General features: G+C 37.0%; 1 protein-coding gene across 1 annotated transcript; it reads right to left on the bottom strand.

The window, feature by feature from the left end:
* Positions 1-10,399: 10,399 nt before the first annotated feature.
* LOC134679236 (uncharacterized) lies at positions 10,400-17,314 on the bottom strand. The gene has a single exon (XM_063538122.1). It carries the CDS (start codon positions 17,278-17,280, stop codon positions 16,783-16,785), a length of 498 nt encoding a protein of 165 aa, XP_063394192.1. The 5' UTR covers positions 17,281-17,314; the 3' UTR covers positions 10,400-16,782.
* Positions 17,315-17,968: the final 654 nt, after the last annotated feature.

Genomic DNA, 17,968 nt, shown 5'->3' with positions numbered 1-17,968 from the left:
AAAAAGGAGACCTAAGTATTTATTTTGGCTTATTATTAACCGGGCAACTAAAATATTAAACAGGAACTTTCATTGGGCGTATACAGTGAAACCTGGATAAGTGAAATCTCAAGGGACGTCTCACTTAAAGAGGTTTTCCACTTACACAGGCTCCCAGTTAGACAGGTACAAATAAATTTCTGTCTCATTTACAGAGGGTTCCAATAATAGAGGTGAGAATAGAGTATATTTCAGTTATAGAGGTGGTTAATAAGGTAAGATAATTACTAAATTATCTTTAAAAATTAATAAGGTAAAATAATCCTTGTCCCTAAATATTTTTTTAAGTCTGTTGAAATATTTCTTTGAATTTATTTTGAATGATTCTCCAAAGGATGGATAGTTCAAAATTAAATTAAATTTGATACGGACTTAATTGCGTATTAGAAATTTAATAAATAATAAATGAATTTTTTTTCGTGTTGTCAAAATTTCAGCTTTCGTTTCGATAGATAGAGGGTTACTTACATAAATTAAGTAACTAAATCAAACTTGAAGTTTTTTAGACACAATTAGGCAAATGCGGAATTTATGGATAGACTAAGAGTTAGTAAGAATACGGAAATTGTTAATGAAGTCCAAGTTAGAGAGGTCATAGATTGACGTTATCTCAGATACAGAAGTCAATTCCCTATAAAATTCTAAAAAACAATTAGGAAAATGTAATCTTATAAATATAGTCTCAGTAAAAGAGGTAAAATACACTCTCTGTCTCAATTATAGAGGTAAATATGACTATAAAATCACGACAACGAATCCCAGTTATAGAGGTTCGTTTTTTCTCAGTAACAGAGGTAATTCAGTGCTAAAGTGTCGGGACCGCACCATGAGTCCCAGCTATAGAGGTTTCTCACTTATCCAGGTCCCACTTAACCAGGTTTCACTGTAATATTATAATTTGGCTGTGCATTAATATTTTAGCGCCAAAAAAATATAAGTATTAGCCTCAAATATAAGCATCATACCTACATCATATTATTAAAAAAACGGGCAGCAAAATCAAGCCACCCAAAAAAAATATAGGGAACTTAGTGATAGGTTGGCGACTAAAATAATAAATTGGCAACAAATATGTATTGTAAAGCGATCGTAAAATTTAGTTGTCATCTAGTTGTTCACACCTAAGTCATCAACTATAGTCATAACTGAGCATGTCGTTTCAGCTAAGGTAGTATTTTAACACGAAAGCAGTTAAATTTAATGAATATTGGTCACTTTTTACAAAATAGTCGAAATTTCTAATCATGAAACGCCTAAAGGCCATTATACAGTCAGCATCAGATATACCTGAGCGGGTAAGGTGTCCAAGAAAACATATACACTTCAATCGTCACAAAAATAAGGACATCTAAGTTGTCATTTTAGCATAGGCTTTCAGTTCGTCACATATATCTTAACTTCTGAGTTTTTCTTTAACACATACACCCTTATTTAATCACAATGACAAGAACGGTTAGAAACTCAGTGGTAACTAAGCACTCAAATTCAAGCTGCTGTCATTAATACCTACACGCACTGCCAATCACGTACGTCAGCAGCCAGGGTGCCACCAGTTGCTAAGCAGTTGTTATTTCAATGGTAACTAAGCATCAACATTTTATCTGTTTAAATTTAAAAAAAATACTGTAGCAGCTACGAATTGACACCTCCTTTCTTAAAGAAGTATTTTATCGTCAAGTGTCAAACTTAGACAATAAATAAGTAGGTTTTACGAGAATGATAGGTTTTTTATTTTAACTGTCATAGGCGGACGTTCTTCCAAATCGTAGAGCATATTATATGTTAGTATATTAATTTAGCCCGCTTATTGTACTAAAATATACTATATTAGTACTAAAATACGATGCTCCGAATCGATCAAAGAACGAAGGAGAAAATAATAGAATTGAAACTTAAGACGTTCTCTGTCCCGATCTGACATGTAAACCTTATGGCTTTGTAATAGAGGCTAGCCGTTAAAACCATCACTGCCATGCATATACACCTACGTAATATGCTAACTGTTGACCATAGGAATGACGAATTTTGTTTTTACAACTTAGCAGAGAGGATAGAGTATACGGAGTTATATACAGTATGTATCAGAACGAAAGGCCAAGAAAGAGACCCATTAATGTTTAGGTCATACTGAGCAACTTTTACTATAGGACCAACCCCGAAACCCCGTAAAAAAAATTACTGTCCCATAGAAAATTTCAACATCAGACCAGCAAAATGTATGAAACTTCCAAGTATTTTTCCGCGTTTTCGGGGTTGTTCCCATCGTAAAAGTTGTTCAGTATGACCTAAACATTAATGGGTCTCTTTCTTGGCCTTTCGTTCTGATACATACTGTATATCTTTGAACTAATTGTTAGTATAGCCAGTATAACCTAGCAGTAAACATCAAATGGCATTCCGCACAGGAGTAATCTAAGGAACGCTTACTGCGGGTTCAAACCTACAACGTCCTGTTAGAAAGTCGTACATACTCTCCATGTGACATATCTTCAAAAAACATATAAACGTATGCGAAATTAATATAAAACCACAAATTACGTAATAATAGAAATGAAACCCAAAAAAAAAGCTGTAATCTCAAGGTGCATCCGACTGAGATTTGAACCCGCGGTCTCTGCTTTGAAAAGCAAACGCCTTAGTAACAAGACCACAACGTGCCTTGACAATTGGCTCTAAATTCGGCTTCAGTTAGCTTTCGCTATGTGTCACTCATTCGTTTTGATGATTCTATCTATTATAAAAGAAATAGTTTGCAGTAAGTTGACTGACAGGCCCCTGTCAATGGTTGAAGGGCGAAACCTGAGATAGATGTATGTGATGACAAGACTGTACTGCTTTCGATGATTGTCAAAACGCTTTACCTGAAATTAGCATAGCTATTATTCATTCAATATACGACCATACATGTATGCTTTAAACGTCTATTTTTCCATATTGTTCAGATATATTTGACACGTTGACCGCTTAGATACCAGTGGTTTTTTGACAGCTCAAAGCATCAAAGTATCAATGATTTGTTGTAAGTGTAGAAATTAATGAATAGCGACTGTTAAGATATTTGTGACATGTTGAGCGCTCACAAGTAAATGCTACCATGACAGTCAACAACTTTTTGACAGTTTAAACGTTTACCTCTCTTTGAGCACCTGGAGTGTATAGCGACTTCTGCTGCTGACTGTACCATTAGATCTTTAAAATTTTTAATTACTAATTTCATTTGTTACCACTGTGTTCTGCTAGAGTCAACAGATAGGTGCAACGACGAGCGAAGCGAGGAGGAGCGTGTTAGGTTGACCGTGTAATGACCAAACAAAATATTTAAAAAAGACTTCATTTCTGAATTAATAGATAACCGTTTTTTTTTTTTAATGTACTTCATAAATGGTCTCCAATATAATAATTCAGTTGTCAAATAAGTACTTGGTACCTGCCTTAAAATAATCAAAAGCTGTAACGGCATTAAAATACAACTCATATTGATATATTTTAAGGCTCCGTTATTGTTGCCAAATTATTAATTTTAGTACCCATTTCTATTTTTTTAAACTACCCAAATTCGATTAATTAGTTGACCGGTTAAATACGTGCCATTAATTTTCTCCCTTCAATATATTTTTTTAATATTGATTTTAGCGAAAAACAGTAGCACTTATTTTATAAGAAATCTGAAACAGATTATTTACGTAAAAGGTTATTTTTTGCTGTGGGCTACCGTTTACGAGTTATTTACGAAAAACTAAAAAAATAAACGATTGTAGAACAAATTATAAGTAACTTTCCCACATTCATAGTATTTTGTATTGAGATCACTCTGACCCACGCATATTATTATTTTTTATCTCCCATTTATCAACAGTTTTGTATAATAAATTATATATGTATTTTCATAAACGTAATAAGTGTATCTTTACAATTGTATTTATTGTTTTCAGATTCCTGCTACACGTATAAAAATAAATTGGTAATTATGAAAAAATCACAAATACGTTTCTAGTCTTTTCTACTTTACGATTTTTTTTTGTTAGAAAGTGCATTGTTTTGGTTCCAAAACTAGATTTCTCATCCTTCATTTATCCGGCGGCATCGAACTTCTCCCCCTCCCCCCCGCTAAATGAGACGTGGCTCTCGATGTCTACCGGTCTGTATCTGCTCAAGACCAGCTAACAATCAACTGTGCCAAGTTTCAGCGCATAGTCTCAAAGTGCAAGGTCCCCATACAACGGTGTGCACTGTCAAACCAGCTATCCTGTATGTCGACGTGAACAGCGAATGGAACGAGTGTCGGGGTTATTATAATTAACTGCAATAATATGCAGTTAATTATAATAACCCCGCAGGGGCAGCTTGTGGCGAGCTGACGGTGAGTGGCGATACCGCGGACCCCTATTCCAGAGGGCCTTGTCATTTGGCCCTCGCCTCTGTGCTTGCCTTGATTGGCCGGCCAGAGTAGAGTCGCAAGAGCGGGACCTATGCTCCAGGTTGGAAGTGTAAAATGCCATAACACCGGCGGCCTGCTGAACGGATTACCGGGATCTGGCTACCGCAGACTCACCTCTCCACAACCTCACAGCCACTCCAAAGTGTTGCCCTGTTGTCGCACTGTGCGTGCGGCCATTGCGGGGCCCATTCAATGAGTCGGCGAGTCACCACCTGTCATTTACTATTTTAGCCCATGACCTTAGTTCCCATCGCAACACAAAAGTGCTGCACTGCAATAGTCTTTGCACCTGGCGGGGACCATCTCCGGGATGTATCATATTGTGCGTTCGGGGATGATATCCGCCATGTGTATCCCTTGATTTTAGATTAAAGTGTCTTAAAGGGCGCTGTTGGCTTCGGCCCCACGTACGCCTCCCAAAGGTCCGGGACCCCATGGCCCCGAGATATGGAAAAGACATACAAATAATAATAATGAAATTCTTTATTGGGCGGAGATTATTTCTTTATTTTTCCTTTTATTGATTTATTGTTTTTTTTCGGTTGACATTCGCGATTATTCGCATTCATCTCGTGGATACAATTAAAATACAGAAGGCATAGTAAACATAAAGTAGGTACGCTCGTGGTTCAATTTGGGAATCTCTCGCTTGCTCGGGTATCAATATAAGCACGTGCGGTTAAACAACAACTTTGCCCCCTTGATTTTAAATCAAAAACCTTGTAAAACAAATAAATAACTATAGTAGCGGTGTCAGCTATAGCAGGTTATGAATGGGCGGTATTAGTTGTTTTTTTGTTTACTTATTGTTTATTTATTTTTTTCGGCTGACACCCGCCAACATGCTTAGGTACCTTAGAATGTCTTAAGAACTCACGATGGATTAATAACATATTTATCTTGAATCAGAGATGGGCATTAATCGATTAATTTTTTAGTTAACTAATCAATCGATTAAAAATATCAATCGTCATTATTTAATCGCGATTAATTTAGTTGCGATTAAATTAGTTGTAAGAATGTACAACTAACAACTAAATTAGTTCTAGTTTGAATCGACTAAATTTCACGGTTAAATCTATATTAAAACTATGGCATCGCTGGTTTTTGCATTATTTATTTAACTTGCAATATGTAACTAAAAGTTGGTATGTATGTACATTGGAAGTACTTATGTTGTACCTATGTTGGTTTGGGTAGAATCTTGCAGCTTTTTTCGAAGCAGATACCTTCAACCGATTGAGCTAAAATTATGTATAGGTACACGTTTAATTTAAAATGCTTGAATGACAATGTAATATTATGGGCAATAATATAACGATATATGTGTAGTATATATCGTTATATTATGGATACAGGTAACGATAAATAGCGAAAAACTGCAATGTTTACAAGTCGCAAACAATAATGAAGACTGGTGCATTATTAATAATTAAGTTGTACACGATACCGTAAAATGGGGTGAGTTGGGTGAAATTTGACTTTCAAACCTCGATAAAATTTTACTTTTACATGTGAAAACTGAATGGTGTATATAATGTGATTGGGTAGTTCCATTTCATAACTTTGACGATAAAGAGGAAACCCCACCTCACCCTGTAGTGCCTCGTATTTGGGGTGAGAGGGTTTTTCATACAAAGGTGATTTTGGAAAATTGTTAGATCGATTTTTTTATTATGCGTATTACTATAGCCCCATTTTAAATTGGAATACATTATTATTGTAGCAGTAGCCTTAAAATCCCTTCTCACCCCCCTCTCAAACCAACTCTCCCCGCAAAACCTACTCACCCCGTTTTACGGTACTGAGTAAATCTTAGACAAAGAAATTATCAATATTCTGCTGTCGCTGTCAATAATAAAACTCTTTTTAGTTACACGCGGCGACAAAACAATGGGATAATCCTACTTACCTGGAAGTTGTTTATTGCATTTTGATGCAAGTGCCGACGCATTTTCTAAAAAAAATACGTTCTATTAATTGCATGAGACATCTGCATGTTGTTTATTATCTATGCCGTCTTATTTGTTTGTCAATGCATAAAGTACCCAATTTTTATTTACCCTTAGATAAGAGAAATTTTACACTCCATAAAAATGGTCAAAATATCGCAAGTAACACATGTGCTATTTCATTTTTATAAGTGCATGCGTTAAGATGTCCTAATCTGCAGGCTGTCAACATAGCCATACCGAGGTTTTCCATTTAATTTGCTTCTAACATTAGTCGCGGAAAAAATAGTCTAACTAATTAGTCGATTACAAAAATTAGTTGTCCGTAATCAATCGGCAACTAATTTAGTTGCAACTAAATTAGTTGCACTCTATACAACTACGATTGATCAGTCGTCGTTTTCAATCGTCAGTCGCAATTAATTCTTGTAGTCTTAATCGTTAATCGTTAGTCGATTACATTTTGCCCATCTCTGTCTTGAATTAGTATTTATTTTCGTTTGAAAAATTACAAGGAGAAGCCAATAACTTACTGTGTCACATAAGTCTAGTAAAAGGTCCTACTTTGTACATTACCATAAGGACGAGATTTGCTGTATCTTTATATGAATAGCCTGTCAAAGCGGCATTTTGCTTGGAAACGACACATTTAACCCATTGGCCGCCACAGACGGCTGTGGGGTAGACGTCATCGGAAAGTCTTGCCAAGGGCGCCAACGACGGCCACAGCCGTCAGCTTCGCCAATTTAATAGGGATTTACGCGAGACTCCGTAAAGTTTAATTTCGCTTAAATAATCACGATCGCCTGGCGTCCGGAGCACGGCATATTCGCGCGCCGTCTGGCGTTCACGGCGTGGCGTTGGTTTAAGAATCAATGGTTGACCATATATATAGATATATATTTGAATATATATCTACAAAAGTTGAGCGCTATTTTTGGGGTATCGTCTTGGGTCGTCCCATTCGTTTTTCGTCAAGTTCTTAAATTAGTCCTATTCTACTTTCGTCACTCATTCTACATTGAAAGCCACCGACGATTGTAACGAATGTAGAATGAGTGACGAAAGTAGAATAGGACTAGTTATTAACTTGACAAAAAACGAATGGGACGACCCAATACGATACCATTTTTGGTCCAATTGCTTTGGAGATCAACTACGGTTCTAGTTTTCAACACGCCGTGAATAGGTAATTTAACAGCCATGATCTCTTAACAACTTGTTAAAGCACTCAGTAATAAATAAGGACACTGACAGTAACCCATTACCCATCATTCCTGAAGACATGATGACTTTCTACACAAATAAATACAGCGATCACTAGAGATATGGATAGCGTTTGTAAGGGCTGCGTCGACTTTTGCAGATGACAGAAGGGAGCTATGTTATTTATATTGTTTTATTAATTACTAATTTTCGGTTGACACACGCCAGAACGCACTCGCTTAGCTTTAGTTATCGTACACAGGTGGTAAGTTGTTTCCAGTTTTGGCCAGTTAGATTAGATGTCCATTTTGACGACTGACTTTCCTATTACTCGTATCGTATATGTCGAAGTGTATAATGATACTGATCTAACAATACTGGAATGTACAGAATCTGATATTTGCATGACAGTTAACTCTTTTTAAACTCTAAGAGTGAGAGTGACTTTAGACAATCAATTAAAACCTCAAGAGCATATTATTACGATGAATTTTAATGAATGGCCTTACTTGTACCAACCTGGACTGTCAAAAGCAAAGCTAAAGTGAATTTGATAATAAATGCGACGACTGTAGTGGTGTTATAAGGCCTGAGGCATTCAAGTACTCATAGGGTTGTTTCCTATATGTAGAGCGATTCAATTGTATTGCACAGCGGTCACGATGATTTAAGAAACAAAATACGTCGAAGAAACTACCCTATTATTGACGTGTTTCACGCTCGATTATTCATTGTATATCACCAGGATAGATGTGTGTGTTTATCTATTTCTGTTTGTGATCATACCTTTGATTGTTGAGCTTTTGCTAATGGCTATGTGCAATTAGACATGACATTATTTTGAGCCCACGAAAGTTATCACTTTTGGTATCCCCGCCGCGCATAAGCCAATAGCGAAAAACGTAAATAAAGATGCATTAGAAACGAAAGCACCATACTAATTATTTACTTAATTTAGTTCAGATGTCTTCCAAAGTCATCTGGGTTATAAATACGCTTCAAAACATGTTACATGTGTACGTTTAATAGGACTAACGTCTAAAAACTAAATTGGTTTAACAAAAAGGTGCACTTTATCGATGAATTCTATAATGCAAGTTAATTTTAAACTTTTAGGGAAATATGTGATGTAGCTCAGTCGTTGACCGCCAGGCGCTATTTTGTTGCTTCGAACTGCCATCTTGTACCTACTCGTAATAATTCAAGATGGCGGCAGTTGATGCGATATAGCAGTAAAGATTTGCCTAATATTTTGAACGCAGCTATATAAATTATTGTGTACCTAAATGTGAATGCTAGAGTTAGACCGAGGTAAGACTGCAACGATTTTGATAGCACTCGAGCTCTTTTTTAGGGCTCGGCTCATCTCTTCACGCCTAAAAGCCTATTAGCTCTGTAGCCCCTGGCCTAGTTCTATTTAAGAGTAATAGGCATGTTGACATGAATCGCGAATATATAACATGTTATGTTTTTACCATAGCAGGGAATATTAGAATGCTGAAAATCATATTTTGCAAGTGTAAATATGCGTAATAAATTAATTAAAAATAATCAAAAGTATTTAAAATAATGCCCAGTATCACGTGACTCCAAACGCCAATCGGAGCGCGTGACGTAATGACATGAGAATCACCACAGACTAGTCGTCAAACCTGACCGTAATCCATACGACACCGCCAAAGAGTTTGGATGTTCAAAAACTGTATGTATTTTTTATTTCGACAATAGACATTTATTACGTACAAAAAATATTATTACATGATATTAAAATATATATTTATTTGTTATTGAATAAATAAAACGTTATTAATATGATATTTCACCAAAATCTTTTTAATAATTTGGCTGAATGGTTCCATATCATCGCCATGTTGGCTGTCGGAAACAAAAAAAATAAAATTTAAAAAGTTATATCTGGGCCCACTATATTTGCGCTCACAATTTTAGTTGTATCATAATAATTCATTTTAAATTGTAACTAAGTGTTTTTGTGTGAAATCAGTTATTGTGATTCATTTTTGAAATGGTTTTATCATCGCTGAACGTAATATGTATACAGTCAGCAGCAGAAGTCGCTATACACTCCAGGTGCTCCAAGAAAGGTAAACGTTTAAACTGTCAAAAAGTTGTTGACTGTCATGGTAGCATTTACTTGTGAGTGCTCAACATGTCACAAATATCTTAACAGTAGCTATTCATTAATTTCTACACTTACAAAAAATCATTGATACCTTAGCTGTCAAAAAACCACACAAGTGACCCTTTTTAAAATATGTTTTACCCATAGGTACATCAGAAAGTACCTAACTAAGATTACTATATACTTACTAGATAAATAAGATCTATCAAATGGCACTAATTTTATCGAAATCGGTTAATGGGCTGATGAGTCATTACTAAATGAACACTGCAAATAGGGGTCATTTTAGCTCCTATTGCGTCGTTTCTAGCGTAGAATTGGCGCCATCTATGTCAAGCTACAAAGACTCCAGAGGCTCGCATGTTCGGCCACCACTGGCTGCACGAGGTCCACTCCGACTGCAGCCATGGAGGTCATGCTAAACCTTTCACCGCTGCACTTACACATACAACAAGAGGCCAGTCTCCCAGCGGTAACGTTACGAACCCTTAATATATGGTCTAACACCACAGGAGCTCTTCACACAGCATGCCTGGAAAAAGTATACAGCGAATTTCCAGTGCTCATGGCGGGCACGGATCGAATTCACAAACAAGCCATCTTTGACAAAAGGTACAAAATACAATTATTTGAGGACGACAACTACGAAGGACTCAATCCCCGGGAGCTGAGAATCTTCACTGATGGGTCCAAAACAGACAGCGGATCAGGCTCTGGAACCTTTTCAGAAGACCTGAACATGTCAATCACCACTCCGCTAGGAGCCCATAACTCGGTATTCCAGGCTGCATGGGCATCATTAACGCGGCGGCTGCCATCACTGCAAGGAAGGTAGTAGGATCCTCCATCCGCATACTCTCCGACAGCAGAGCAGTCTTAATGGCCCTAAAAAGCCATATAGTCACATCCAAACTTATACAAGAATGCCACGAACGACTAATGGAGGTATGTCAGAACAATAAGATCACCTTACAATGGATCAAAGGACACAGTGGATCCCGAGGTAACGACGCCGCGGACGAGCTCGCCAGACAAGGATCGGGTGCGGGGGCGATTGGCCCGGAACCGATCCTCCCGATACCGTTTAGTAAGGTACGCTCAGAGATGGGCAAAATGTAATCGACTAACGATTTACGATTAAGACTAAAAGAATTAATTGCGACTGACGATTGAAAACGACGACTGATCAATCGTAGTTGTATAGAGTGCAACTAATTTAGTTGCAACTAAATTAGTTGCCGATTGATTACGGACAACTAATTTTTGTAATCGACTAATTAGTTAGACTATTTTTTCCGCGACTAATGTTAGAAGCAAATTAAATGGAAAACCTCGGTATGGCTCTGTTGACAGCCAGCAGATTAGGACTTATTAACGCATGTATAAAAATGAAATAGCACATGTGTTACTTGCGATATTTTGACCATTTTTATGGAGTGTAAAATTTCTCTTATCTAAGGGTAAATAAAGATTGGGTACTTTGTGCATTGACACTTAAAACACAATTTTATAAATAAAACTTTGTATTTTGTTGTTAATCAATGTAAATCGTAAAAATAATAATTAAAATAAAAAAAATATCAAATCAACGTTCTATATACGATAAAATGTTCATATCATATGTTATGATATAAAACATTAAAAAACACAGTTATAATAAATCAAACTTTGTATATGAAACATTCAAAGCAAAAAGTATCAAAAAATCAAAAAAGCTTATAAATAATCAACATGTTTGTACATACATCATAACATTATGCATGCTCAATTAAAATTTGCGAAGTATGTTTTGCATTTGTGACATTTACTTATTATTTAATCAGTGAGTAATATAAGTAATATAAATTTAATCAGTGAGTAATATAAAAAAAATGTTTATAATTAATAAAACAGACACATTTCCAATATTGTGATAGGTTTAAAAATAAAGGATATAATCATTGGTAAATATTTTTTTACTATGTACTTTCTTTACCCATTATATATAAAGTATAACATTCAATACAATATATCAAGCTCTGCATATAATAAACTACATAATCAAAATTTGCTCATAAATATAATCATATAAATGTACTTAAAAATTAGAGTACTCACAACAAATACAACACGAGTAAAATAATCTATAGAATATGTTTACTTTTTTAAGTTCGTTTTCAATACTACTCTTTCTTCAAATAGATGATCTGAGAGCCTATTTTATTTAGGGAGATTCATCATTGTGGCATATGAAAAAACTCTCTCGACAGATGCTGAAGATGGCAAGGGTAGTGACATAGTTTTAATATAGATTTAACCGTGAAATTTAGTCGATTGAAACTAAAACTAATTTAGTTGTTAGTTGTACATTCTCACAACTAATTTAATCGCAACTAAATTAATCGCGATTAAAAAATGACGATTGATATTTTTAATCGATTGATTAGTTAACTAAAAAGTTAATCGATTAATGCCCATCTCTGGGTACGCTCAATGCTGCTGGCACGTACAGGGAAACTACACACAGAACACTGGCTAAACCAAACTGGATGCAGACAGGCCAAGCAAGCCATGCCTAGCATGAACGGTAAGCTCACAAGGGCGCTCCTTCAACTAGGAAAGGTTCGACTGAGTATGGTAACCAGTGTCATAACAGGTCATTGACTTTTTAACAAACATCTTTTTATAACAGGTGTCACAGACAGTCCCCTATGCCGTGGATGCATGGAGGAAGAAGAAACAGCCTCTCACGTGGTGTTGGAATGCAGCGGATTGGCCCCATACAGGGCAAAACATCTCGGATCCCCGAGGTCCTACTCAACATCAAAGGTTTGATAGGATTCCTCGAGGAGCTGGGCTGGCAAGACTAGTCCACCCCCTATCACGCAAAATAGGCGCAAGACGTCGAGTTGCGGAAAATCGCCCGAACTACAATACAATGTCAGCGGGACATATAATTTCGAGTAATGGCTACTTTCGTCAATACATTGATGTCAAAACTATACATACAGGTATTATAGTTATGGAGATGGAGATATAAGCCTCCGCGCCATAACACTTTTCGTTACACTTGGTTTTTGGTCCGGCATCTCTACTACGGGTTTTTAAAGACGTTTCACGTCAAAAGACTACATATTGAAAAGCTAAAAGTCTGTATCTAAATATTAAGACTCAACATTTTTTTAGCCTCGAAGCCTTTTAGCCTCAAAGCCTAATGTAACAAAGGTTGTTTTTTTCCAATAAGTAAACTCGACGCATTCTGCATGTGGTGTATTGAATTAGTTTACTACGACTGATAATGAAATACATCTTAATATTCCCGTATTAATAATTAATTATCAGCATAACACACAAAGCATTAAACTTGCAGTGTAAAGATTTACACACCTAATAATAAGTAATTAACTCCTATTATCTAAGTACGAATGTATTCATAAAAGTTAAGAGTTTATATAAGGCTCAAGTTTTTTAAGGGTTTAACCTGAAAAAAAGGCTTGAGCTCTTAAAAAGGCGATAATTAAAAAAAAGTACACCTTTATTTAAGACTTAAGCCATATTAAAACCACTAGCTCTTTGAAACCTATTTCATTAAGTCCGCTCTAAAAAGAACTCGAGAGATTTAAATTTCGGGCTAAAATAAAAGGCTCGAGACCTTGGGAACACTACTTGCACTGCGTGTTCTATCAAAATCGTTGCAGGCGATAGATGGTAGGATCCTATACATACATGCGCTATAAGTACGCGTGCCACCGTGAGGGACAAAACATACGCAATGCGACACTATGATTGGTCGAAGTTTTTTAAATTTTTATGAAACGAAATGAACTTTTTTGTTGCCCACCATAGTCCATACTAAATTTACGGTGGGGAATAAAAAAAAGTGAGACTGTGACAAAGACAAACGATAATAGCGCTTTTGCTGCTACTCCTACTGAAGGATACATAAGACTATCCAGTTCGGTCATTTCCCACACCCCTCATGTCTGATCCAGTTAAATACTAGATTCATGTTGCAGACTTATCTCGGTCCTACTCTATTGACATTGGGTCGGTACCATCTGGGTACAGTATTAACAAATGCGACTGAATATACCTAAGGCGCAGGCGGTCGAAGCGACACTGCCACACACAGCTTAAAAGGCCAACGTTGTGGGCAAGGCAGGTTAGCTATAAGGTGCATGGATACGTGATAAGATAACACTTGTGAAATGTGGGCGAAGCTCTATATTTTTGTGATAACGATTACTATTGGCTACTCGCCCACGTCAATTTTTTTTATTGGTTTGGAAAAACTACCGAATGCGCACTAAGTAATTGTCATATTTTTGTAAATCTCCATTGCTAGGGTAGTTTGCCCTACTTTCGACTTATTTTGACGTGCGTATCCAGTGTATTACATCGGTAAACGCACGAGTTTGTAACAATTATGTTTTGTATTTTGAGTGTCGTCTGTGTATAGTTCACTTTCGAAAGTATAGGTATGTACATGAAATTTGGATGAAAGTATTAATATAGGTGTCACAATTAGCATACATCGGATTCTAGGGGGCAAATTGTATGACGGATAGGGATCCCGTCATACAATTTTGCCCCTAGAATCCGATGTTTGATTATGAGATATAATTTATTTAAACTCTTTTGAGCTAAAAAGCCGTACTAATAAAAAGTTTATAAAGCACCATATTAAAATGTAAAAAAGGAGCCGAAAACTGAACTATGCACTTGACCAAGTGGAGTCCTAAGGGCGTGGATGTGGAGCCCCCTTGTCGATTGCGCGCGCGGACGCTGCAACATTGTATACCTAAATATCACGCGTAACGAACTATACGAATGTAAGGATGTTTCACTTCATGTAAATAAATGTGATTCATAAGAATTTGTGTTTATTTTCAATTGACTTGGTCCTCGGATTATCATTCCCGCGGTTGCACGGAGCGGGTCATTTTTACTCAAGCTAAAAAGGAGTCATTCGCTAACGCTCAGTCAATAAAGTGGTTAACTATGCGAATGGATAAAAAATCTATCAGAAATATAATCTATTGGAAAATACATATAAAGGGAAATTATGCGATTGGTTAGAAAACCAAATAGGAAAATAAGCTTTTGGAAGAAAAAATAAAGTGGGAAATTATGCGAATGGTTAGAAAACCTATCCGGAAAATAAACTATTGGAAAATTAAAATAATGGGAAAATATGTGAATGGCTAGAAATGATTTCGGAAAAAGTAAAATGGTAAAAAATGCGAATGGCAAAAATATCAATCTGGAAAAAACTATTTTCGGAAGAGACAGTACACACTCCGTGGACCCCGGCCTAAAACCAAATTGTGAGTCGTGCAAGTTTAGAGGTGCTTAGCGAGTTGTTTATCAAGCAAACTGTCCAGAACCTTGGCCAGAATAGTAGCTAGCGAAATTGGCCTGTAATTGGACATGTCAGAGGCATCTCCAGTCCTATTCTTCACTATTGGTACGACTACCGTGTACATTAGTTAATTCGGAAGGTAAGAGTGGGCAATGCACAAATTAAAAAACAAAGCATGTACTCTTGATAGGTGGGGACCAGGGGACCCGCATACTTTAAATGTTCGACACAGAGGCCGGACCCCCGGAGATTTCCTTCTAACTATATTATTAATCACCGTGGCAACATCCTTTGTTGAAAATTGTACAGTGAGACTCGTGGTGTTGACGGCCTGAGAATCACGCACCGCCGACCGCTCAGAGAGCGGCGGATGCACCCTAAAACTTTCTTTAAAAGCATTAGCTATATCCACAGGATCATGCAGACCAGAAACACTCACAGGAAGGCACGACTTAGGATTTAAGCCTTTTGTTCGCTTACAAAATACACCAAAACGTTTTTTTAGAGTGACTACTATATTTCGTTTTTTTTAGCATTAGAAAGAACTTCGCAGAAGTAAGCTTGTGGTTCCAAATCCGGCACTTTTAGCGGTAATAATTTAAGTAAATTATATCTATTGACTGTGCTACATTAGATAATTCAATAATTATTATTATTAACAATTAAAGAGCCTGATATAAACTGCACGCTTACTTCTGTGGAGTTCTTTCTAATGCTAAAAAAAAACGAACTATAGCTATCATATCCATTTTTATTTGTTGCTGATTATTCTGACAATATTTCAGTTTTAACTTAAACAATCGCCTTGATTCTCGCACGCTATTGTACACATCGCCATGCAAAGGTTACACTTATTAACCACATCTGGTAACGCCATCTCGCCTCCCTGTGCGCGTAGCTGACATGCTGGTTTCAACCTGGCTTTGAGTGTTTTTTAAGCTGATTTATGCTTTATGCGAAAACTCGGTGCCCATTTTAAGAGTGCTATATTATGATGCAGTGTATCCAATAACAATAAGTGACCAGCATTCATACTCAAATTATTTGAGCATTGGTATAACTCTTCTGGCATAACCACAAGTCTTAACCTATTATTACAAAAAATCATTATATTTCCCAATCTGCTCACTGTCCCTCTCCCCCCATATTACTTTATTACAGCAGAGGTAGTTGGGCAGATCTCTAACATGTCTAATTATATCTATGTCACATTGATACTTGTAAATTAAAATGACTAAATAGTAGAGATGCAACGGATAGTTGTTTGGCCGGATACCGGATATCCGGCCTGGCCACTGGCCGAATATCCGGTATCCGGCCGCCGGATATTCGCCCGGCGGAACTATACCTACATTTCGGTTTTTCAGGTGCGCATTCTGCAAATTTGACCTGTTTCCTAGTAAAAGTTCGCGCGGACTCATTTCTAGGTTCGAAATGTGTGCGCGTGCAAGTCAGTGGAATGATTAAATTGTTTTAAAATAATAAACAAGTTTGATTAAGACCGTGTCTGTTTCTTAAATCCAATTTCTTTACTCCGAAATCAAGCAATGTTACTATCCGGTATCCGGCCAGATAACAGGTCACTATCCGGTATCTGGCCGGATATTAACATAATAGCCGGATAGGCCGGATACCGGATAGTAACCAGATATCCGGTGCATCTCTACTAAATAGTCATTCCCTTAAAGTAACCATAGCGGCACCTCCTCTGATCCTGCAATTGCCCAATCTTGGATGACATCTCGTCCTCCCGGCACACTCCGCAGAAGATGCTTGTGACCATGTGGAGTGGACTGCGGTAGTACAGGCTCGGGTCCTTCAGCGACTTGTTCTGTTTGTGGCAGCAGACATGTATAAACACTTCGGCAATCATAAGTAACATGATCAGAACCGCTGGAAAAACTGCCGCCATCGGTATCAGAAGCAGCCTTGGACTAAACACATTGGAACCTCTGATTATATTCTCTTTTAACGCTTGGAATTTTTTCGTCTTGCTCATGTATCCCTTAGGAAACTGTATGGTCTCAGTTGGAGCCGCGGACGCGCGCGGCCCGATCACGACGGAAGACGAAGATGGCGTCGGCTCGCCCGTCTCGTTGTTAACGAGGTACGTGATGATCTCGCCGGTCTCGTCGTCACAACAAAAATGCCTTTGCCTTGACATGTTGCTCTGAAAAAATAAAACAATTTTAGTTACCTACCTATGAATACCAAAGTAATTATAGGTCCGGGATATTAGAAATTGGTGTTTTTGGTCTCGGTTAACGTTAATGTACCTATATAATTACATGTTATGCCGCTACGTCGAGAAAAAATACTTAAAAGGAGGATCGAACAATGTTTGTTTGGATTGCCTTTTTTGCTTTTAAAGCGGTTTTAAAAACTTCACTTTAATCATTTGTTATTAAGTAAACTGGATCACAAAGATTTTGGCATTACCTTCTAAACACTGATAAACTATTATATTGTAATATTTATTATTTAGATATGTGAAATACATACCATAGACTTATAATTTTTTTTTTTTCGTCCGTCTGGACAGGCTAAAGCTCTAAGCCATACTGCCTTGTCATGAGTAGCCATAGACTTATAATACATACCGTCACATCTAACGTCAAAAATGAAAAAAAAAATGCAAGCGACAATGCCAAAAAAAAACTTCACACACTCGTGTGCGAAGCCGCGAACGCGAGTGTGGAGTCGACATAGAGACTGGCTAGCCAAAAAGTATCATTTCTCTCTCCTTGCTCTTTCAAAAATGCCGTTTGTCAAAAAAGGACAACCATACTGTTGACAAGATGGACTTCAAATCCAAGTGTACCCTTTTTAGGTAGACCCAGGTTGTGTATGAG

Source organism: Cydia fagiglandana, chromosome Z (genome assembly GCF_963556715.1).
Source record: "Cydia fagiglandana chromosome Z, ilCydFagi1.1, whole genome shotgun sequence".
NCBI lineage: Eukaryota > Metazoa > Arthropoda > Insecta > Lepidoptera > Tortricidae > Cydia > Cydia fagiglandana.
Note: the sequence above shows the minus strand (reverse complement) of the source record. Positions and strands in the feature narration are given on the sequence as shown.